The 23,656-nt window shown below is 43.6% G+C and overlaps 1 protein-coding gene across 1 annotated transcript in view; it reads right to left on the reverse strand.

Moving 5' to 3' along the window:
• Positions 1 to 23,656, reverse strand: part of GPC1 (glypican 1) — a 311,474-nt gene that overhangs the window by 28,757 nt on the left and 259,061 nt on the right. Inside the window, exon 4 of the mRNA XM_065410912.1 lies at positions 5,239 to 5,404. Within this exon, the coding sequence (XP_065266984.1) occupies positions 5,239 to 5,404 (166 nt within the window). The remainder of the gene's footprint in view (positions 1 to 5,238; positions 5,405 to 23,656) is intronic.

Here is a 23,656-nt window from a genome sequence, read left to right on the forward strand (position 1 = left end):
CCCTGAGATACTGCTTGGGGTGTGCTATAGACCGCCGGGATCTAGCCTGGATGCGGACAGAGAACTATTTAATGTTTTTAAGGAAGTAAACACTAATATGAGCTGTGTTATCATGGGGGACTTTAACTTCCCGGACATAGATTGGGGAACAAATGCTAGTAACAATAATAGGGCTCAGATGTTCCTAGACGTGCTAGCAGATGAATTCCTTCATCAAGTAGTAGCTGAACCGACGAGGGGGGATGCCATTTTAGATTTGGTGCTGGTGAGTAGTGAGGACCTCGTTGAGGAAATGGTTGTAGGGGACAACCTTGGCTCGAGTGACCATGAGCTAATTCGGTTTAAACTAAATGGAAGGATTAACAGAAATAAAACTGTGACTAAGGTTTACGATTTCAAAAAGGCCAACTTTAATAAATTAAGGCGACTACTTAGGGAAGTGGATTGGGCTAACATACTTAGAGAGCTAAAGGCAGATGAGGCCTGGGATTATTTCAAGCTGAAGTTGCACGAGCTTTCCGAGGCCTGTATCCCGAGAAAGGGGAAACGGTTAGTGGGCAGGAGAATTAGACCTAGCTGGATGAGCGGGCGTCTTAAAGGGGCGATTAAGAAAAAACAGAAAGCGTACAAAGAATGGAAGAGGGGAGAGATCGGCAAGGAAACCTACCTTATTGAGGTCAGAGCATGTAGGGATGCGGTGAGAAAGGCCAAAAGCCGTGTAGAGTTGGACCTCGCGAGGGGAATTAAATCCAATAGTAAGAGGTTTTATAGCCATATAAATAGGAAGAAAACAAAGAAAGAGGAAGTGGGGCCGCTGAAGCATGCAGATGGAGTGGAGATTAAGGATAATCTAGGCATGGCACAATATCTAAATGAATATTTTGCGTCCGTCTTTAATAAGGCTAATGAAGGGCTTAGGAATAGAGGGAGCGGGACAGAGGGGAATAAAGGAGGGGCGATTGACATTACAGTATCAGAGGTGGAAGCCAAACTTGACCAGTTAAATGGGACTAAATCGGGCGGACCGGATGATCTTCATCCTAGAATATTGAAGGAGCTGGCGCGAGAAATTGCAAGCCCCTTGGCGATAATTTTTAATAAATCTGTAAACTCGGGGGTGGTACCAATGGACTGGAAAATAGCTAATGTGGTTCCTATTTTCAAGAAGGGGGAAAAAAGTGACCCGGGTAACTACAGGCCTGTTAGTTTAACTTCTGTAGTATGCAAGGTCTTGGAAAAAATTTTGAAGGAAAAAGTAGTTAAGGACCTTGAGGTGAATGGCAATTGGGACAAATTACAACATGGGTTTACGAAAGGAAGATCGTGCCAAACCAACTTGATCTCCTTCTTTGAGAAAGTAACAGACCTTCTAGATAAAGGAAATGCGGTGGATCTAATTTACCTAGATTTTAGTAAAGCGTTTGATACTGTGCCGCACGTGGAATTATTGGTTAAATTAGAAAAGATGGGGATCGATATGAAAATCCAGAGGTGGATAAAGAACTGGTTAAAGGGGAGACTGCAGCGGGTAGTACTGAAAGGTGAACTGTCGGGTTGGACGGAGGTCACCAGTGGGGTTCCTCAAGGTTCGGTTTTGGGTCCGATTTTATTTAATCTATTCGTTACTGACCTCGGAACCGAATGTAGGAGTGGGCTGATAAAGTTTGCGGATGACACAAAGTTGGGAGGTATTGCCAATTCGGAGAAGGATAGGGATATTCTGCAGGGAGACTTGGATGACCTTGTAAATTGGAGTAACAATAATAGGATGAGATTTAATAGTGAGAAGTGTAAGGTGATGCATTTAGGGATGACTAACAAGAATTTTAGTTATAAGTTAGGGACGCACAGGTTGGAAGTGATGGAGGAGGAGAAGGACCTCGGAGTCCTGGTTGATCGCAGGATGACTATGAGTCGGCAATGTGACGTGGCTGTGAAAAAAGCTAATGCGATCTTGGGATGCGTTAGGCGAGGTATTTCTAGTAGGGACAGGGAGGTGCTGCTTCCGTTATACAAGGCGCTGGTGAGACCTCATTTGGAGTACTGTGTGCAGTTCTGGTCTCCTATGTTTAAAAAGGATGAACTCAAACTGGAACGGGTACAGAGAAGGGCCACTAGGATGATCCAAGGAATGGAAAACCTTTCCTATGAAAGGAGACTCGAGGAGCTCGGTTTGTTTAGCCTAACCAAAAGAAGGCTGAGGGGGGATATGATTGCTCTCTTTAAATATATCAAAGGGATTAATACCAAGGAGGGAGAGGAATTATTTCAGCTCAGTAGTAATGTGGACACGAGAACAAATGGATATAAACTGGCCGTGGGGAAGTTTAGGCTTGAAATTAGACGAAGGTTTCTAACCGTCAGAGGGGTGAAATTTTGGAACAGCCTTCCGAGGGAAACGGTGGGGGCGAAAGACCTCTCTGGCTTCAAGATTAGGCTTGATAAGTTTATGGAGGGAATGGTTTGATGGGATAACGTGATTTTAGTCAATTAGGCATTAACGTGCCATCGCGGGTAAAATGAGGGTCCGGCTGTAGAATCTTGCCTGTATGCTCGGGGTTCTGCTGATCGCCATATTTGGGGTCGGGAAGGAATTTTCCTCCAGGGTTGATTGGCAAAGGCCCTGGAGGTTTTTCGCCTTCCTCCGCAGCATAGGGCAGGAGTCGCAGGCTGGAAGATTCTGTTGTGGGTGGGTCAGCTTTTGTGGCCTGCATCATGCGGGAGGTCAGACTAGATGACCATATTGGTCCCTTCTGACCTTAAAGTCTATGAGTCTATAACATCGTTGAAATGAAAAGAAAATGTATTTTTAAAAAATAACTTTCAGCTAATGGTCTGTTAAGGCGAAAAAAAAAGCCTGAATCCCAATTTGTGAGTGTTCATTATTATGGGCACATTGCCTATTACCTTATATTTATCTCCATTACGTTTCATTTCCCTGGTGTTAAACCAGTTATGCTGAAAATAAAAATCTCCTGGATGTACTAAGCTGCTTGCACCGTGCTTATTCACCGCTCAGCCCCACTTATATGTAATCAGTTAGTTTATCTGCAGATGCTGTCCTTGGGCTTATTTGTGAAAGTCAATTAGGAACAGCAAGGGGTCCTCTGACTTCCCACAGAGCTCCATTACTTCCAGTTGCAAGCGATACACAGATTCTGCGCCCTCCTCTCCCCCTCACCCCGCACACTCTGGCACTTCCTTGAATCCTTGTAGTTCACATTTAAAGCAGCAGCTTTTTATCATAGGCTTTCTGAAAATCCAATTTAATTATATACATTTTATAACTTTCCAAAAGAGATGCTCTGGCTCAGCCAGCAGGTATGGGCTAGAGGCAGGAATCACTGGGTGAGGTTCTTTAGCCTGCATTATGCAGGAGGTCAGTCTTGATCATAATGGCTCTTTCTGGCCTTAAAATCTGTGAATCATACCCTTAGGTAGACATACAGTCCACTTCATTGCAACAAGGCTCGTCACCTCCACAAAGTGAAAGATGCAGGATCTTCCTGGTGACTGCTGACCCATCACCTGATCGTGAAGGGTTTATAGTTTTGGCTACCATATAATTCCTTTGCTAAGCCTTTTTAACACAAGTTATGAAAGCTGTAACAGCAAGAAGGAGAACAAATAACTGAGTTATTAGGTTTGTTATGATTACAGACCTTTTGTATGAGCATGAGGCCTTGAGGGAGTACTTATGCTAAAGGCTGGGATTTAGCTGAAGAGTGTAGGCCTCAAGAAATAACCACAGGTCAGATATTTTGCACTCTCCTTCTAAGAGACAAATGAGTAACCCCACAAACAGGTACAGTACGCTACAGGATTCCACAAGAAGGGAGCTTTAGAGGGCTTTGGTAATTATGTTGCTATGGAGTATTAAGCAGTTAGATCTCATTTACGTATCGAAATTATTAAGAAATAAGTGACGTACATCATGAATATTAATGCTTGATGTTTAATTATGGACATCCTAAAGGCCTCATATGGATAGGGGCTTTAATGATCTTATTATAATCAGGATAAAGGAGCAAATATGGTATATATCTGTACTACCACCATAAGGAAGGGTATAAAATACCACACCCCGTTCCCATTTCTGTGGGTTCATCCGGTTCCCGAGGCAGTGTAAATGGAATCAGAACCTCCTTTCTGATGGGTTACACTTACTTACCCTTCTGTCTTTGTTTCCAGTGGTCTCCATAAGTTGTAAATATACACAATGCAAGACTGTAAGTATAAACAATATAGGAAACTACTTAACCGCACTTATCTTAGTCATATAGTTGTACATATTGATCCTTTCCCATGATTCCAATTATAGTTGTCTGTACTAAATAAAGTTTGTGTGTGTGCGTTTCACCAAATTACGTCTTGTCAATTAACTTTAAACAGCCACCTAGGAAAAGAACCTGTTATCTGTGACAAGTGCATATTGCATGCCAATATGTAATCTGATAAGTGTAATAATTGCTCAGACTACATTCCCTGACTGATTTCATTCTAGTTTTCTCCTAGTGTTGATTTTTTTGCTTTGCTGCTGAACTTGACCCCGCCCCCTCCACCATGGCATTTGTGTTTAAATATAAAGCAAATGAGCTTTATTTTCCTTTATATACGAGTCTTATTCCTCCAAACTCCACCCCACCCTTTTTGTTTTGAAGGAGCACTGTCAGGGTTGAAAGTCCTCAATTCTGACTCCTCTGTAGCCCATGGAAACAACTGTATTCCTTTTCATTTCTACAGCACCTTCCACAGGAGGGTCTAAAAGCGCTTTCCAATTTAATTTAGTTTACCCTTGGTACTCCTGGAGGACAGTACCACTCAGCCCGAATAAGGGCGGTAGAATCTGGCCCTAAGCCTCAAGAGGTGGGAAGGGCACAAGAATTAATTGAGTTGTTTTAATTGGTTTAATTGGAAAGAGTGTAGGGCTCTTGCCAGCCCAGTGCAGAAGACGCAATCTAAAGCGACAGGATTAGCCAGTGTAGCACATTCTCTGTAGTGATCTGACTGAGCCCATTACTCAAACACAGTAAAATGTCTTTCCAGTCCTTTTACAGTCCAGCTCTGAGGCAGAGAAATTTTAGCGTAAAAGGGTCTTACGCCCTTTTAACTGTTCTAATGGCACTTTATTCATTCTCTAATCCCTGTCTCACAAAGACTGAATATGAACTTCGGGGTGTGCGGAGGACTATGACAGAAACTCAACAGTTTTATTGGCACATAACTAGCTCTTCTTACCAATCAGGTTCCTCCATTCCGTGTCCAGGTCTGCTTGATTGGCCAGGCAGCCCTTCATGACGTTGTGACAGTAGTTGTTGCACGGCTTCACACTAGACATGCCCCGGCAATACGGACAGTACACCAGCTTCATTATGGCACGAGTGCACTCATGGCTAAGAGACACCTAAAAGAGGTGGAAGGGCAATTATTAATTATGGAAACAAGTGAAAGACTCTCATTAAACAGGAAATTATACAGTGCATTATTTTAAAGCCCTAGTCAGATAGATTAAATTATACTGAGCTAAATTCATGCCCCATGTAACTAAATCATTTAAAATGTTTTGTGATGCAGTGGACAGGACTCTGGATTGAGGCAGGATTCTATTTTGGGTTGTGCCACTGACCTGTTGTGTGTCCTTGGGCAAGTCACTTTGTCATTCAGTACCTCTGTTTCCCCTCCCACCCTTCATATCCCTTGTCTATTTAGACTGTAAGCTCTTCCAGTCTCTTTTTAGACAGTCTTTAGACTGTCTCTCTCTGTGTATGTCTTAATGCACCCTGTGATTACAGCACAAACCTACCCACTATATATTTGTGCAGTACTTAGCACAACGAGGCCCTAAACTCGACTGGGGCTTCTATGCACTACCATAATGCAGATACAGATGATGATAAAACCAAAGTAGCAAAAGAAGTGAATTTATATAGAGATGAAAATATTAGCTAATGGGATGGAATACAAAAATATACCAAAGAGCACATTAAATAATCAAATTATTATGACTGTATTATGACTTGCTTAGGGAAGTTCACAATACATGTTACAGCACTTTAGCAGCGATATTACATTCCTATTCCTTCCTTGAGTATCTGCAGGGTGGGCCCTTTCACAACCAGTGAGAGCCAGTTTTACTAACCTGGCTCTCTCTGTCCTTTCTGTTTTCACTGTCCCTGTGTCATGACTGTGACCTGTAATTCTGCAACACTGTCACACTGTAACTCCTGCACCCGGAGAGTCTTTTATAAGCATCAGCAGGTTATTTTGTTAGGTAAGTGTCTTGTTTCAACCATCTGGCAGATGTGGATAGCCACAAGCTTCCTCCATGAACTTATATTGACTGCACTGACAGTTTGCTCCTGAAATGTGTACTGCCTCTTATGCGAGGCTGATCCCATGGGGGAGCCTGAACATTACAGGCATTCTGCTGGTGGCATAGGAAAGGAAGGTGGGGTGAAGAGCTTGCGAGGGTGATCCAAAGGGTCAGCCTGAACCATTTTGAAAATACCTGCAATTTGGGGTACTCCAAAGGTTTAAAGAAATTGCACTTGTAACATATTTTTGTGAGCCTCAGGGATAAACCATTTCTGGAAGGGATGGCTAACCAGCATCCAGACACGGGAGAAGGGGCTGATCAGCATTAGAGGAAGGAAAAGCCTCCATCTATAATTTGGTGCAGAACCAGATCAAGAAGCTCCTGAGAGCTCCCTGAAGAACACTCCCCTCCAACCCACTACTACAGTGCTGTGCTGCAACCATTAGCTCAAATGGGACTCTGGCAAACCTGGCCAGTCCATAATATTAACTAGCATACCAATTTTTTTGGCCAATATCCATTTGCAATTTCCTTGTTAGGTGATTTAAAAGAAATGGCTTAATGTTCCTTTTTCAACCAATCAATCAAATGCCAGTAGCTTAGCACTCATGAGAAATTATGCAATAGCAAGAACAAAGAAGTGTGATGGACGGGGAAATGCTCTGTCTTGAAAGAGATCCAAGTTGCAAGATTCAGTTTCCTTTTAAGCTTGCTGTGGTCCAAGAATAAGCAATACCGAGGCAGCTTTAGCATGCTCCCACTCTTCTGAGCCCACTGTTAGAGGTCCAGAGATAAAATCCCTAAGGTTTGTCTTCCTCAAACACTCTTCTCTATAGCCCTTTATTTTTAGTATGCCTTGAAAAGGATGTCTCCACTCTGCTGGGTTTTTATTTTGAAGGAATGAATTAAAGGACCGCATGAGAAGTCTTCCTGAGGTTCAGATACCGTACAGACATCCCGGAACTGCTCCCCATGTTAAAAGTTAGAAGTAGGAGGTTTCAATTTCTTTGGTTTCTATAAAATGAAGTTTCTAAACCTCAGAAAACTGATGGGATAATGTAGAAAAATTCTCTCTCTGTACACAACAAATATCCACAGAAAGACCTGAGCCCAAATCCACTAAGGACTTAGTCATTGCACCTAACTTTTAGGTGCCCGGTCATTTTGGCTACATGTACACAGGGATAAAATACCCTCTACCCTTGCAGGATCCCGGAGCTTGGGCTCCAACCCAAGCCCCAATATCTACACAGTGATTTTTCGGCCCTGGAGCCTGAGCCCTGCAAGCCCAAGTCAGCTGACTCAGGCCAGCTGTGGGTTTGTTATCCCTGTGTTGACGTAGTCCCAGTGGAATCCACAAACCCTGGGTGAGGCCCTTCGGCTCCCTATACTATGCATGGGGACAGATAGCTGCCTGAGAATGGGATCCACAAAAGCCAGCTCACTAGGCAGGGAGCTGCCTAAACTAGCCAACGGGAGATGATGACAAGAGGTGTGAGTCCTATGCCCGGCCACTCCCATGGAGTTAGGCGCTTAGTCCGGGCTGGAGGGAGGCACCTATCTCGCTTGGGATCCACAGCTAGGAACCCTCGTCTAGAGTCAGGTGCCTAAGCGGTTTCTTGGCAGAACAGCAGCAGCACGTACCTGGCACCACACAAAACGACTGGAGGGAGGAGGCAGCCTCCCTTATAACCTCTAGCCCAGTGGTCAGGGAACTCACCCCAGAGGCAGGTTCAGTTCCCCATTCTGCCTGGTGACTACAGCGTCATTCTCACTCTTGCTGGCCCAATGTATATTTTAGTTATTTATACCAAGTGGAATGGCTTCAAAAGAGGGACAACATCAGACTATCCCCTAGTTCATTGGTTAGGGCACTCACTTGAGAGGTAGGGGAAGCCAGTTCAAATCCCTTCTCATGAGGCAGAGGTGGGAACTGAAGTGGGTTCTCTCACATCCTGGGTGAGTTCCCTAAGAACTGGGCTGAAGACGATAAAGGTAGCTTCCTTTCTCCTCCACCCCACCAGCTGTTTTACATGTGGCCGGAGCATGCCTACCAGATCGGGCCCTGCAGGCGACACAGGCAATGTCTTCTCCTGGTTTCAGGATCATTCTAGGGTTCAGTTGGGGGTCCGGGCGGCTGCCTGAGGCAGCAGTGCACATGCCTAGAGACAGAAACTTAGGTGCCTTGGGGACTTTTTACAGTGAACATTTAGGCACCAAATGAGTTTTGCCAACTACAGGACACCTGTGATTGCAGTGGTGCCTAAACCTAAGTCCCTTTGTGGATCTGGGCCCTAATGCTTTAACTCTGCCAGATAAAGTACATACTAACCTGCCACAGAAATACTAAAACCTAGGGTGACCAGGTGTTCCCAAACGCCTCATCCCCAGCCCCAGCCCAGAGTCTGCACCCCCAGCCAGAGCCCTCACCCCCCCATACCCCAACCCTCTGCCCCAAACCAGAGCCCCCTCCTGCACTCTGAACCCCTCAGCCCCAGTCCGGAGCCCCCTTCTGCACCCCAAACCCCTCATCTCTGGCCCCACCCCAGAGCCCTCACCCCCTGTCGCATCCCAATCCACTGCCTCAGCCTGGAGCCCACTCCGGCACTCTGGACTCCTCATTTCTGACCCCACCCTAGAGCCCACACCCCCAGCCAGAGCCCTCATCCCCTCCTGCACCCCAGCCCCCTGAGCCAGCCCAGTGAAAATGAGCGAGTGGGTGAGGGTGCGGAGAGTGAATGACAGAGGGAGTGGGGATGGAGTGAGCAGGGACGGGGCCTCGGAGAAGGGGTGGGGCATGGACGGGGCATTGGAAGAGTGGCGGGGCAGCAGGCAGGGCAAGGGTGTTCGGTTTTGTGAGAGTAGAAAGTTGGCAACCCTACTAAGACCTCAACCTTGAAGAAAACTGCAAAAGTTTAAAAGCTTTGCTCTCTCTTTTAAAAGAGCTTCTTCTTTTGTTACCACTGCAAACACACACAAACAGAACCAAAGGGGTAAAATTAGTGCACTCATTCTTCAAATCCCTGCTTCAAGGTACTAAAATGCGTATTTAATCTCTGGGATTAAATTGGTTTAAAAAGTGTAATGCTCCCTTCACACCAGCAGGTGGAGCTTTTACCCTACTCAAGTAACAGATGAGGAAAAGTTTGAGAAACAAACCAAAACTCCATCCACCGCTTATTAACCTAAGACAACAACAAGGTACAATGAAAATATCATTTAAAATGTAAGATTTTCTTATAAAACACAGGACTTGAATAAAATGCACGGAATGTTAAATGTGGGGACAACAGTTAAGAGTAGATGAAATATAAATGCATGCTAGAAATAGCTAACACCAGCCAGAAGCAGACTATTCAACTTGAAATACTGGAAATTCAGTCTGGAAGGGAGTGCTACTTTTTCTTCTAATGAGTCTTCACCAGAGCTGTACTGTGAAAATCCAGTATAAGAATTAAACTTGCATGCTTGTGAATGCATACAAGAAAGTACTGAGGAGAACTTTGCTATTTTTCCAGACCTGCAGAAGAGCTCTGTGGATTTGAAGGTTTGTCCCTTTCACTAATAGAAGTTCTACAACAGAAGATATTACCTTGCCCACCTTGTCTCTCTGATTACTTAACTTACTCATGGATATTTTTCTTTTCAAAGTGAATTTAATGCTCACAAAGCCAGTGGAGACGGACATACCCCCCGTCCCAGGACAGCCCCAGCACGGGCAGCAACTCTATAGTCTCCAGGATGCTCTGCCTCTACACAGACTTGATAAGACCATCTGTGTGTGAGGATAGTTAATGCTCCGTGCTAGTCACTCCATGTCCTTGCTGCCAAAATTAGCCAACAAGGGTGCAACTATTGTTATTTCCTGTGAGGTAATCCACTGTCCTGCAACCGGCCTCCTATAGGCCACTCAACAGCTGTCAGAGGGTCATAGCTTGGCTAGCCAGCTAACCATCACACATGATGCAGAAGCATCCTAAAAAATCAACTGCTTGCTTACTGTTCACATCTGTCTTTGGATGGCCGTTTCAGATGATGTACTAGGCACAAAGAACACTGCCTGGAGTTTCGAGCTAAGCTCCTGAGAGTAGGAAAAAAACTATGCCTTTACCGCATAACTGAGCGAACATGACTTGGATGTCAGACAGAGAATATTTGTGCATGGCCAATTTGTCATTCTTGCAAAGTGACTTTTTCCACCAGAGGGACACTTTAATGCCACATCGTACAAGGCAGCTTGGAGGCAGTGTGCATAGCGCAGTACGGTGCAATATCCACCCATGTAAACCCTTCTGCATTTACCTGTCCTATGTTTAAGCCTGGCAGAATTCGATTTTTCAATTTTTTCCCCACAGATAATATCAATGTATATTGTTAAACAATTTTTCAATTTTTTTTATTGATTTAAATTTTTAATATATATGTTTCACTGTTGTGGGCAATTATGGGAGGTCAGACAATTATTTAATGACCGTAGGCATGGAGATTAAAAAAATTAAAGCTTTATATCCATTAAAACATAAATAGTCAATATCACATGTCAAAATATACAAAGTAAATATCCTTAAATCAAACTCTACTGAGTTCTCAAGCAGCATTTTTCTTATATTGCCTATCTGTAAATTTCAATTATCATCGATGGAAATATTTTTTGTCAGTTTGTGTGTGTATGATGACATTGGCGTTTACTAACATTTACCAATAAAAATGGAACCCTTCTAAACCTACCTATGTTATCCCTTTCCCCTGTGCCTGTCCCTGCTGTATACACAGTAGGTGATTTATTCATGCACCAACTGTTGATGTTAAAATGATCTCTCCCTTAAATCTGTCAGATTGTGAGTGTTCAACTTTATCTCTGAGCAGCAAGGATTAGTAGTAGTCTCTGCTGGTATCCAGATGACTCCAGGTTCCTGTACCCCTTTAACCTGCTAATTATTCCACTTGTTAATGATCATGCTCTTCCAATTTTGCAGACAGAATGAGATGTGTCTAAAATGGACACCAGTGTTGCTCAACGGCTGGGGATCTTCCCGAGACTAGGAGGGTGAGATTATGGAAGTGTTTTCCACATGGACTTTGCCTTGATAGCGCTCAATCCTGCCCTCACTTATACCCATGTAAGTCCATTAACTTCCACGGCATTCGTCCCACTGTACCTCTGTGTGAGAGGAGACTCAGGCTCTTGAGCTCTAAGATGCAGGTTCCTCCATCTGCTGTTGCTTCCATCTAACATACACAGTGATAGGGCTGCTCCAGGCTTGGGCTCACTGAGCTAAAATGTAGAATCTGGCAGGGGACTGTATGAAGCCTGAAGGGTTCGATTTAAAATGTGTTTAGGAACTAAGCTCTCCCAGTTCAGCTAACAGGCTCTGGAGGCACACTAACCCTTGCAGGTTATTTTGTTGAACCAAAAGGGCTTTGAGGTGGTGAGGGTAGGATAAGGGCTGGCTGACGCCCACAGGGCCAGCTATGCAAACAATCCCACACAGTTTTTGAGAACTTGGACAGGAGATTCGCTAGCACAGCGCACCTTGAAGTCAAGGTTCAGGAGGATTTGATGTGAACATTCCACATAGCTCTAATCCTAAAGTATTTGCTTAGATCACTCGTCCAAATGTCTGGATTCCTTGTCCATTGCCGAAGGAGATGCTACCCAAGAAGTAAAGGGGACTGATTGCTTTCTTCCAGCAAACATCCTAATTGTAGATAATATTTTGAAATTGGGCCAGTGTAGCATCTTTCTCTTTTTAAAATATGAACTACACGGAGACTCTTTTCCTACACACGGTACTTATTAGTGGAGTTGAGATGTCTAGCTTTGAAAGGAGTCTCAGAAATAGCTTGGAGACATTCAATCAGAAATTAATTTATTATCTTTATAGACTATATGTTGAGAGCTTATATCATACTGTACCAAACAACTGGCTATGAGAATCTCTCTCTAGATCTCTTGGATATAGTGAGGTTAAGGGATGGCAGCACTAATAGTTTGGGCTGTCTGCCTTTTCTCCACTCTTGTGGCTTTGTGCTATTGTACAATAAAGCTATTGTATTGATAACACATTGTGACTTTTTTCTTCTATAGTAACACATACACCCCTGACCCCATGAAGAAAATCTCCATAGGGAGCAAAAGGAGAATGGACAGCATTACGGGTACACCTCAGCAACCCTGGCAAACAGTGGGTGGTACATACTCACACAACTCGACTCCTTGAACAAAGGGAATGGCAGAATCAGGTCCAGAAGTCAAGATACTCAAAATGAGGAGCTAATGTTATGCAAGTGATGGGGAAAACTGTCACCAACATCCCTAAAACACAGCTCTGCAAAAGGGCTGTTCGAGTGATGCACGTTGTTTCCACTAGAACGCCTTATTGAGTTATATGGAAAGACTCCAGGAAGACCAGGAAGGAAGATCCAACTAGGGTTGCCAACTATGTAACATTTAAAAACCGGACACTCCAGCAAGAGTACTGGCACCTTCCCTTCCCTGCCCCTACCCCTGAGTACCCGTCCCTGCCCCGCTTCTTCCCCCGAGGCCCTGCTCTTGGCCTGCCCCTTCCCCCTAAGCGCCCCCCTTCTGTTTGCTCCTCTTTCCCCCTCCCTCCATCACTCACTGCTTTTCCCCTCTCCACTCCTCCCTGCATGGGTCAGGAGGGACTCACCTGCAGAGCCGGGGCTGGGAGCTGCAGCCGCCTGATGCAGGTAGAAGGTGACCCTAGCTGAGACGGGCTGGCGCGGGTGATGATTTGGTGCCTCCCCCGCCTGCGGTGACCGGACTTTGGTGTCTGGTCAGTAGATCTGACCGAACACCATCAGGTCCCCTTTTCCACCAGACTTTCTGATTGAAAACCGGACACCTAGCCACCCTACATCCAACGGCCAGGTATGCAGCACAGCAAAGGCTTCCACTTTCCATCGTCTCATTGCCTTACTTTACAAAACAGAGACGTGGACATTTCTACTGTGGGGTCACATTTGGAGGCATTTCCCTTGGAGCCAGGGAAAGCCATGATGTTTGTCACTGGCCATGGGACTCCAATCTTGTATGATGAGGGAGGCCTTGAAAGTGCTGCTATTTATATCCTTACACAGGCTATTGTTAAGGGTGCAGTACTGCAGCTCCCCAAGGAAGAGTGCATGGTTTTTTTGGTGGTGGCCTTTTTTACTGCTTGGCTAGTAGTAAGGTGGGTATGTGTTTTAACAGGGAAAAATAAAATATATATGTAAAGGGGGTAAAACTTCATAGAGAGGTGGAGGTGGCTGATTGGTTAAAACCAATAAGGGGCGGAGCCAAGGGACTATAAAGTTGGTCTGCAGCCTCAGCAGCTCATTCCAGCCTATGAGTTCAATCCACCTAGAAGTTCGCTTCAGCCTGGGAGTACTCAGGTTTACAGGCTCAGCTAGGCCAAGGAGGTTGATCCATGTTAGGAGCTCAGTCCCGATGAGTGCCTAGATTTAGATCTCAATGTCATCTTAAGGATTTTTGCAAGATGCTTCCTTGCCCCCCATGGTAGGGTGTTTATTTCATGTGAATGTTGCTATTGGAACACTGCAAGTTAAATTAATAAGCTTCATTTATTAAAAGTCCCTTATTTTGATATTTCTTTATTGTGATATTTACAAAGGAGTCCTACCTTCATCTCTCCACTCTACTTAAGAGTGTGGTACCACATTTCCCCTGTTAAAACAGTAGTGTGACACCCAAAGGAGCATATATATATATATAGCCTGTTATTCAGAAGTGCTGAACTGCCCTTGACTTCAAGTTAAGCTGCTAGGTGCTCAGCACTTCTGAACATCAGCCACTTGGGTGTCTAAAACTCAACTCAGGAGTCTAATATGAGGCACCCATTTTTGAAAATCTCGACCTATACATTTTGTACCTTCAGCAGCAGCCCCCGTGGCACAAATTTTAAAAGGATTCATTACTATTACCATATGATTTGCACTTAAAAAATCCACTAGAAAATTTGTCTTGCTCTTCTAGGCAGTGGCATGCATCTACGTATACGTTTGCATTGCATGCCCCTGAATTCACAAAAAATGTGGTCCAACTGGCAGCCCATGGGGCCATTCTGTCCAGCCCCTGAACGTGCACTGTAGAACAAAATTGTGTCCTCTGCAAAGCATGACCTTGCATACACCGTATGCGCAAGGTCACACCGCATGGACGATGCCATTTTATGGAACTTCACTAAAAAGTCTGGACCACCTAAGGCAGTGTTCTCAACCAGGGCTATGCGTATCCCTGAGGTTCTGCAGAGGTCTTCCAGGGGGCACAACAACTCATCTAGCTATTTGCCTAGTTTTACAATAGGCTACATAAAAAGCACTAGAGTAAAGTCAGTACAAACTAAAATTTCATACAGACAATGACTTGTTTACACTGCTCTATGTACTATACACTGAAAAGTAAGTACAATATTTATATTTCAATTGATTTATTTTATAATTATACGACAAAAATGAGAAAGTCAGCCATTTTTCAGTAACAGCGTGGCTGTGACACTTCTGTATTTTTATGTCTGATTTTGTAAGCAAGTAGTTTTTAAGTGAGGTGAAACTTGGGCATACGCAAGACAAATCAGACTCCTGTAGGGGGTACAGTAGTCTGGAAAGGTTGAGAGTCACTGACCTAATGCAGGCAAGTGTGGAATTGAAACGTACATGACAGACCAGAGCTAGTGGTGCAAACTCTTCATCAGGATGGAAAGCTTAGTGCAAAAAATTGTTCACTAAAAGTTGCTGCATGTCTTACTAAAAGCACGGCACAGCTTCCAGGTCAAAGAGAATTGATATTATACTGTGAATAAAATAGAGCATTAGGAACAGACAAGTCTGAGGGCTGCAAAAGAAAGCTAGGAATCAGAGCGATCTGAAGAGAAGTATTGTGCTGGACTGGAATGTCTCCAGGGGAAGGAGAACAGGATAATCTGGAGGACGATGTTAGGAGGAAGATCTTGAGGATGAATGGGACGATCTAAGACAAGGCAGTGTATTAGTAAAAAGTCAGTTTAGAACTTCTGATTCAAGTAACAATTAGTGTTTGCCTTTTATTTTAAAAAAAGTCAACTTGCTTTTAAAAAAAATTATTTTTTCCCCCATAAATGTCTACAGAATAAGGAGAAAAATTCTGCAGAACTTGGCAACATAGGCACCAACTCCGTGGGTGTTCCAGAAAAAATGGTGAGTGTTGAACACCCACTGGCAGAACCCCTATCAGAACCCCGCCCCTCCCCCAGTGCCTCCTGCCTGCCGGCGGGCCCCGCCAATCAGCGCCTCCCCCTCCCCCCTCCCCGCGGCTCCTGCCCGCAGCAATCAGCTGTTTTGCAGCGTGCAGGAGGCACTGGGGGAGGGGGAAGGGCAGAAGCGAGGATGAGGAACGCTCGGGGGTGGAATGGGGGCAGGAAGAGGTGGGGCGGGGCAGGAGTGGAAAGAGGCGGAGCCTTGGGGGAAAAGGATAGAGGGGGTCTGATACAAATGCCACTGAAGTGAAAGGAAAGACTCTCACTGACTTCAGTGAACTTTGAATCAGGCCCATAGAATCTTCCATCACTAAGTGGGAGTTGTGCCCCAGTCAGTCCTGATTGATCTGATGAGTGCTTATTTTCCAAACTGAAATGGGTTGACGTTCTCACTCCAGTTCCAAATGGATAGCCACCACATCACAGAAGCTACTACAACTGGCCCTACTGTAGAACCTCAGAGTTATGAACACCTCGTGAATGCAGGTTGTTCGTAAATCTGAGCAAAATTTTATGGTTCTTGTTTCAAAAGTTTACAACTGAACATTGAGTTAATACCGCTTTGAAACTTTATTATGCAAAAGAAAAATGCTTGTAACCATCTTCATTTAAATGAAACAAACACAGAAAATTTTCTTATCTTATCACATCTTTTTTTTAAACTTGTCAAATCTTTCCCTTTATTTTTTTAGTAGTTTACATTTAACAATGTACTGTATTTGCTTTTTTTCCCCTGCTGCTGCTGCTGCTGCCTGTTTGGGTACTTCCCGATCCAGATGAGGTGGGTGGTTGACAGATCATTTTGCAACCCTGGTGTTCGTAACTCTGAGGTTCAACTGTAATTAGCTCACATGTTGGCTATCTCAGCAGACACACCAAAGACTGAACGGACTTGGTGACTGAACCCAACTCACCCCCTAAGGACATTTGCTTTCAGGTCAGGGTTTAGACACGTTGGTGGAACTGCATTACGAAGCTTACTCTGAAGATGCTCGGGTTATGTCAATAACTCTCGGGAGCACTAACTTCACACACTCTCTCTCTCTCTCTCAAATAATATATAAAAAATGTACAGTACTCTTTGGTCTTGATATATTAAGGAAAAGCCTGCTTGTGAATTTCCATAAGGATCAGTTTTTTAAAAAAAAGTCTCAGTTCTGATAGCTGTAATTTCATTAGTTTCCCTTCAGGGGAAAAGTTATTTTATTCATACAGGCAAGATCCCAAACCAAGCCCTTTCCAATGTCCTTGCTCTTTCACTCTTACCCCCTGACCACTAAAAAGCATTTAAAAATTACACCTAACTTCTCATTCAACATCTGACTGATCAAACATCTGGTGCCAATTAAAAACTGATGAAAAACACCAGGTTTCCAACTAAGATTTGTAATAACTGATAACTATGAATAGTCAAAGCCAGCTATTAATCACAGGTGGCCCAAAATCAGAAGCATGCAAACTCCTGAAGATTAAGTAAAACATCATTTGCTCATCTTTAAATAATGTAGCACTGCATGAAGACAGCACATGACAATTATTGATTTATCTGAGCACTATTAATCTGTCCCAGCCTGTGCTAAAGTACAGGCTGTTGAAATACCTGGCTGCACTCCTGTCAATGCCATTTTTATTACAATGAGAATTTCATTAGAATCACTTCATGAGAGAACAAGTCATCAGGATTCTGAAGTCTTTTCTAATGTCAATCGACAACTCAGTCAAAAGAAACAATGAAGCCTTTATGCAAACAAAGATCTCTAAGAATTCTTCCCCATCTCACCCTTGCATTCTCTCGCCTCACCCCTCCCACTTGATTAGAGGCAGGAGTTGCTGCAGGGGTTAGAGTCTGTGCTCTGACACCTCTCTCATTAAAATATGTTTGTACATGTTCTCAGAAAGCAGGTATGGAGTAACGTGCTGGCAGACATTTGATATTTATCTTTATATTTTAATCGAAGAGAATCAGAGACATTTTCCAGGGGTAACACTGGGGAGGTGATTTAAACTGTTCAAATTTTTAAAGTTTTATTGGTGGAGATTCTCTAAATATATAGATAAATAGATACAGATATATCTAGATACAGAGATAGAAATAGATATTGATATGGAATAAATAAATAATTCATAGAAATAAAGATCAATCAAAATGTAAAATAATGATTTGTTTATCATTTACATTTTTTTTTCAAATTAATCCCAAAATATTCTTGTTGTGACCTTGTTGTGCTCTCCTCTTGTGTTCTTATCTGTTCTCCTCTGATGGAGACACATCCTGATTCTACTGAAGTCTATGAGGGTTTTGCCATTGACTTCATTTGGACCAGGATTGAGCCCTGGGAATTTTTCTTTCAAGACCTACTTGTACATAGTATAGTTTAGCTACAGAACTTATAATATTAGAGCTCATCCAACACAGATGTAATTTCCAGACATGTGAATTACCTCAACGGCCTTTAGTCTCCCTCCCTTCATGGGTCTCCTTCACCATTGGGATCTATTGGAGTCTTTTCTTAGTACTGTGACCTAGAAATTATGCCAAGATGTCAAGAATAGGTTCACAATAGGCTGTGTGACCTATCCCCCAAGAATCTGAACCTATCCCAGTCAAATCAAAGTCAGCAGTAAAAATATTTACTGAAAAATACAGATTTTAACTTGGAATCAATGCACTATTCAGTAATTTATCAGATGCAGAAATAAATATACAAAATGCAACAGAACAATTTTAAAATAATTATTTTAATTACTACTAAGTAGAAATCACCTGCCCCATCCTGCTCCCACTTTAATTATGTAAATGGAAGTTTTGCTATGGACTTCAATAGGAGTACCCCTCCCCCAACCCCCAACCTATTCATAAATCCTGGCTAAAAATGGCAAAAATGCTTAGTATACAAAATAGTATTGTGTGGTATGTCATTTTAATTAAAACAACCTTCCAGCTGGGTATACAGTGTTTGATTTAAGTGGCAATGAGCTAATCCACTGGAACAGAAACTCGCCCTGTGAAATGCATTGTTCCACCAAAAGCACTGACATTTCAAGAAAGCTGTCATCAGGTATTATCCTGCAATTGTGGTTTATATCAAGAGATGAACTCTGTACTCCTCTGTGGCTACTTCCCTTTCTGGGTTGACTCCATTCTTTGTTGATAAAACCACTTCGCTCCACCACAGCAAGCGCCTCGCCTGGACAACAATCTTTTAGAAAACTCGATGTCACATCTAGTATGAAAATAGAATTCAAAATTTTGCAACGCTCACGATACAGCCATACTAAGTGACTAATGCACTGAGACTCCCTGTCTGACTGTTCATCACCAGCATTTGCAAACCAGACAGCAGATCCTTCAGGGAGGAGAGGTGCGCTTGGAGAGAATACGTCAGAAAACCGAGAACACATAATTCTCTGCATTCAAAGTGGCATTTGTTTCCTTCATTTCCCTCCCCTCCTGAGCTGTGTCTAAGTCAATTACTGTAAAATTAATGGTTTTGCAAACAATTCTCAATGGGGGGAAGGCACATCCAATTTTTTTTTTGAACTCTCATGCAATTTAGAAAGGAATCAGTTTGAAAGAACTGACAAAAAGAGTTCCTTGTTATTTCATTGATTGTATGCTTTAGTGCACAGTTATAAGTCTTCAAATGATGAGCATTGCACAGAAACTATCTGTAGATTGAGAGAAGTAATCAATTAAAGGGACATCGTCAAGTAGGTAATCTAGTGGGGAGGGTCCCTGGGATTCTAATAGCTCTAGTCTCCTCAGGGTACACACACTTACTGGTAACAGGTTAGGCCTCTGATTCTTCATTTCACTGCCAAAAGGAAGTTTATATTTTTGTAGAACATGGGGGAAAAAAGTCAAGCTTTGTTTCCCCTTGATGCATGTAAAAAGCACAGATCACCCATTTGTGTCCCCTAATGTATGTTTTACACGTACGACTTCAGTGGCCACCATTCAACATCCATGTGATATCAATGTGATACATTTCTCTTGCATCCAAGATCATCTAACTTTCCTCTTTCCACTAAACCACCTCTGCAGGTTTTATTGGAACGTTCCAAACCCATGATCAGAGTCAACCAGCTGTCATTTAAAACAACAAGGCCGCAAGCTCGGAGCCTGTTGCAAACCACTGGGACAGAGAGGAGGCGGCTCCAGTTGGAATAACTGAAAACCGCACTAATACTGAATAAAGCAAACAATTTTCCTCCTCCAAATAGGGGCCAGGGAGAAGTCAGGAAAAAGACACACTGTTCGGATTTTTTCAAGCCGCAGGCGTCAGGGCAGCAGTGCAGCACCCTAGAGCTACCTTGCCCCCTCTGAAATGATAGCAGAAGACTGAAGGGACCATGAGAGCTCTTCCAAAAGAGATGATTTCAGAGTAGCAGCCGTGTTAGTCTGTATCCGCAAAAAGAACAGGAGTACTTGTGGCACCTTAGAGACTAACAAATTTATTAGAGCATAAGCTTATGCATCCGAAGAAGTGGGTTGTAGCCCACGAAAGCTTATGCTCTAATAAATTTGTTAGTCTCTAAGGTGCCACAAGTACTCCTGTTCTTTTTCCAAAAGAGATGTCGGTCCTACACATTAAAATGGGACCCTACAAAAATCTGCCTCCTTACTAGATAGCCACTGTGCTCCCACTGATGCCAATGGCAAAAATCCCATTTGACATCATTGTTACAGGATCAGGCCCTAGAATAAAAAAGTGGAGTCATTTTTTGGGGACGCTGCCAGCTTTAGATACAAGTGTTTCCAGTACAGAGCGGCAATTAGAAGCACATGGAATCTGAGCTCATGGAAACAAAGGAAACTTCAAAAGAGAAGTCAAATTTACAGAATCTCTTATCAAAAACAACTATTTACTGTGAAGGAGATCAGAAATTCCAGAGAACAAAGTCAGGGTTTCACATATCCACACCCTTGGAGCCCCAGGGGATACTGAAGCACACAATGGGAAAAAAGCACAGTCCTACACTCCTGAGACTAGAAGTGTCAAACAACCCCATTATCTACATGAGAAGGTATTACAGGATCTCCATAGGTAAGAAACAGAACAACTACTTCGGTGACAATTGGATCACTCCTCATACTTTTCACTCAATTTTGGGCAGAGCCCAATCATGGGAAAAGATGCATTTTCAGAAAGTCACGAGCATTGGAAAATCAGTATCTAACAATGACTATAGCCTTTCCTGTCACAGCCCCATCACCTGCTGTCACACACAGGCTGGTAGCAGTCATAGACAGATATGGTCAGCTTCCAGCTACCAGATGCCAGTCAGATTATACTCTCACCATTGCCAGTTACAAACAACGGCCCACACCTGCTGCTGTTAAAGTCAATGGCAAAACTCTCAGCGACTTCACCAGGAGAAGGATCTGGTCCATTGGCCTGAGGATCTATAGCCAAGTTACAAACATTCCCTTCTGAAATGCTGATTCTGAATAGAAAAAAATAAACCCTTTTTCCTTTTGAAGTCTGGCTTGAAAGGAAAATGACAATCTGCATCTCTGTTGTTGCAGGCTGAGGCTCCTCAGGCTTCAGCGGCTTTTATGTACATTTTAAAGGCATTTAATAGCAGTAAAGTAAGCACAAATCTCTCAAGTATTTTTCCTACTCTTCCCTCCCCACCTCCCAACACACTCATCATATTGGTCTGAGACAGAGACCAGCGCTTGGACACTGAGGTGGTAGGGCTTCTTAGAAATATGGATGGATAGATGGGATAGATTTTTGGATGGATAATGAGGCCAGCTGATAAATATACAGGATAACATCAGGCCAGTTTGGCTCACAACTGTGATCAGACTACCAGATTGGCCTCGTGTGAGGACAATTCGTTTGGCTGATGGCAAATGGAGGCTACGCTACAGATTTTTGGCCAGATCCTTAACTGGTACGTAGCTCCATTGACTTCTGGCCAGAGCAAGCCTCCACAGACAGATGCCTTCTTGCCCTTCACTATTTCATATGGCTGCTCTTACTGGAACTCTGCTAAAAGAAAACATACTTTTCATGGGATCTGACCTTAAAAGTTTGTTATTTTGCTATTTATAATGTACTACTGACTTCCTCCAGCCTTACCTCACTTTGCTGTATCTATGACCCACAGTTTCCATGCTACACGCTATATGACAACACTATTGGAGCTACACTATTGACAGCAGCTAAAGTCCTGCTCCACAGCACCTATCATCCTCAGAGAGAGGACTTACCGCACCATTTACATAGATGGGGCAAGGACCGCACTGCGCTGCTACCTGAAGCAGAAGCAGTAGCCCAGGCTGTTTTTTCTATCTGGCTTCACATTCTGTCCTTGAGGCAGACAAGAAAGCAGTCTCCTCACAGCCCCGGCTCAAGCCTTCTCCCTTTGAGCTACCCTTATGTTTTCCCACTGACTTAAAGGGGAGCAGGATCAAGCCCAAAGTGAGGGAGATACCAGTGGAGTGGAAGTAGAACTGGTCTTTAATATCCCATGGAACCTGTGACTGAGGAGAGGAATGTGATTCTCAGGGGACACCCACACGTGAGAGAGAACCCACAATTCACTAAGTGACTATTTCAGTGGGCTGTGACTGTTTCACTGTCTTATCTCTACCTAGTCCTGTGAGGGTGTGGGGAGGAAAGGGGGAAAAGAAAAGATTTAAAGAAAAAAAAAGGTTCAAATGATTCTGTACCCCCCCCCCCACTAAGGTCCCTCAAAATCCTAAAATCAGCCTTGATCAGGAGCAGAGTGATCCTCTGCTAATTTCCTACATTGCTGGGATTGGCCTGTATCTTTAGGGGCACAGTCCTGATAGTGATATCCTACCTCTCAAAGTGCTCCTCCTTTTGTTGTCCTCTCTAAAAAAGAAAGAGAAGTAGCAAAGCTCTGTCTGGCATGCTGGAGTATCTCTTTTGACAGCGTTTGTCCCCTCCAAAAGGAAGATGAAAGATGGTCAGAAAGGAGAGATTTTCACTAAACAGCACCATCCCTAGCATTCTAAAAGCTTTATCACATTCTTGCAGCAAGACCAGACTCATTGCGCGTATGCCAGATACCTACAGCTCTCAGGTTACTTTGCCAGAATTGTCCTCAGAGGAGCAACATGGATCTGAGGTGCGTACACACACACACACAGACATCCATAACTAATTGTTCTGCTCCCCTTATCTCCATGAGGATAGTGTGAACACTCCGACCACCCCACACCCTCACAACTAATTGTTCTGCTCCCCTTATCTCCATGAGGGTAGTCTGAATCTAAATACCTATAGATATAGCACATGTAATTAACAATATTTCTTTACTAACAGTCTCATATTAGTTTAATTTTCTTTCCCCTCCTCTTCTGCCAATTTCTCCAAGAAGGGCTACCTACTTCTGAAAGGCCAATTCAGCCTAGATCAGAACCAGCACAGTCTAACAAGCAACTGCTGGACTCATGCCTGGATTTGAAAACAAAGCCCCACTTTGGAAGATGGGGAGCTATGGGCTTTGAGGGATGCTTTCTAGATCACATGCATGCTTACATTCTAGATTACTAATGTGATCCTATTTTAGAGCAGGACAGAGAAGGCTATTAGCATCTGTACCTCGGAGACTCTACAGTGGAACGTAAGGTTTTACCATGACTCCTGTGCAGCACAATTTTTGAACAGATTTTTTTTTAATCACTAGAAGGCCATCAACTTCAAATAAGGGGCCGGTGCCTGTACATCAGCAACCCCTCGACTAAAAGCCCCCTACTTTAAAGTAACACCCTTTTATCAAGAGGACATCCCAGACATGGCAAAGTCATTGCGTTTAAGGCCAGAAGGGACCACCAGATCATCTAGTGTGAGCGCCTGTACACTCTGAGGGCAATCTTCACACCAAGCCAACAACCAGAATCAGACCAAAGGGTTACAGGTCTCAGGAGACTAAACTATTGTGCGCCACAGTCAGAGAACAGGAGGAACCAAGGTGCGCCAATGCAAAGGTCAGTTGTCTCCTGTATACCAGGAGACTGGCACGGCTGTGTAATAATAGTGCCTCTTACTAGCGCTGTGTCCATCTCTACTTAGTTCTGTGTACCCATAAGGCAGCTGTTACAAGT

This window comes from Emys orbicularis, chromosome 9 (genome assembly GCF_028017835.1).
Source record: "Emys orbicularis isolate rEmyOrb1 chromosome 9, rEmyOrb1.hap1, whole genome shotgun sequence".
NCBI classification, from domain to species: domain Eukaryota; kingdom Metazoa; phylum Chordata; order Testudines; family Emydidae; genus Emys; species Emys orbicularis.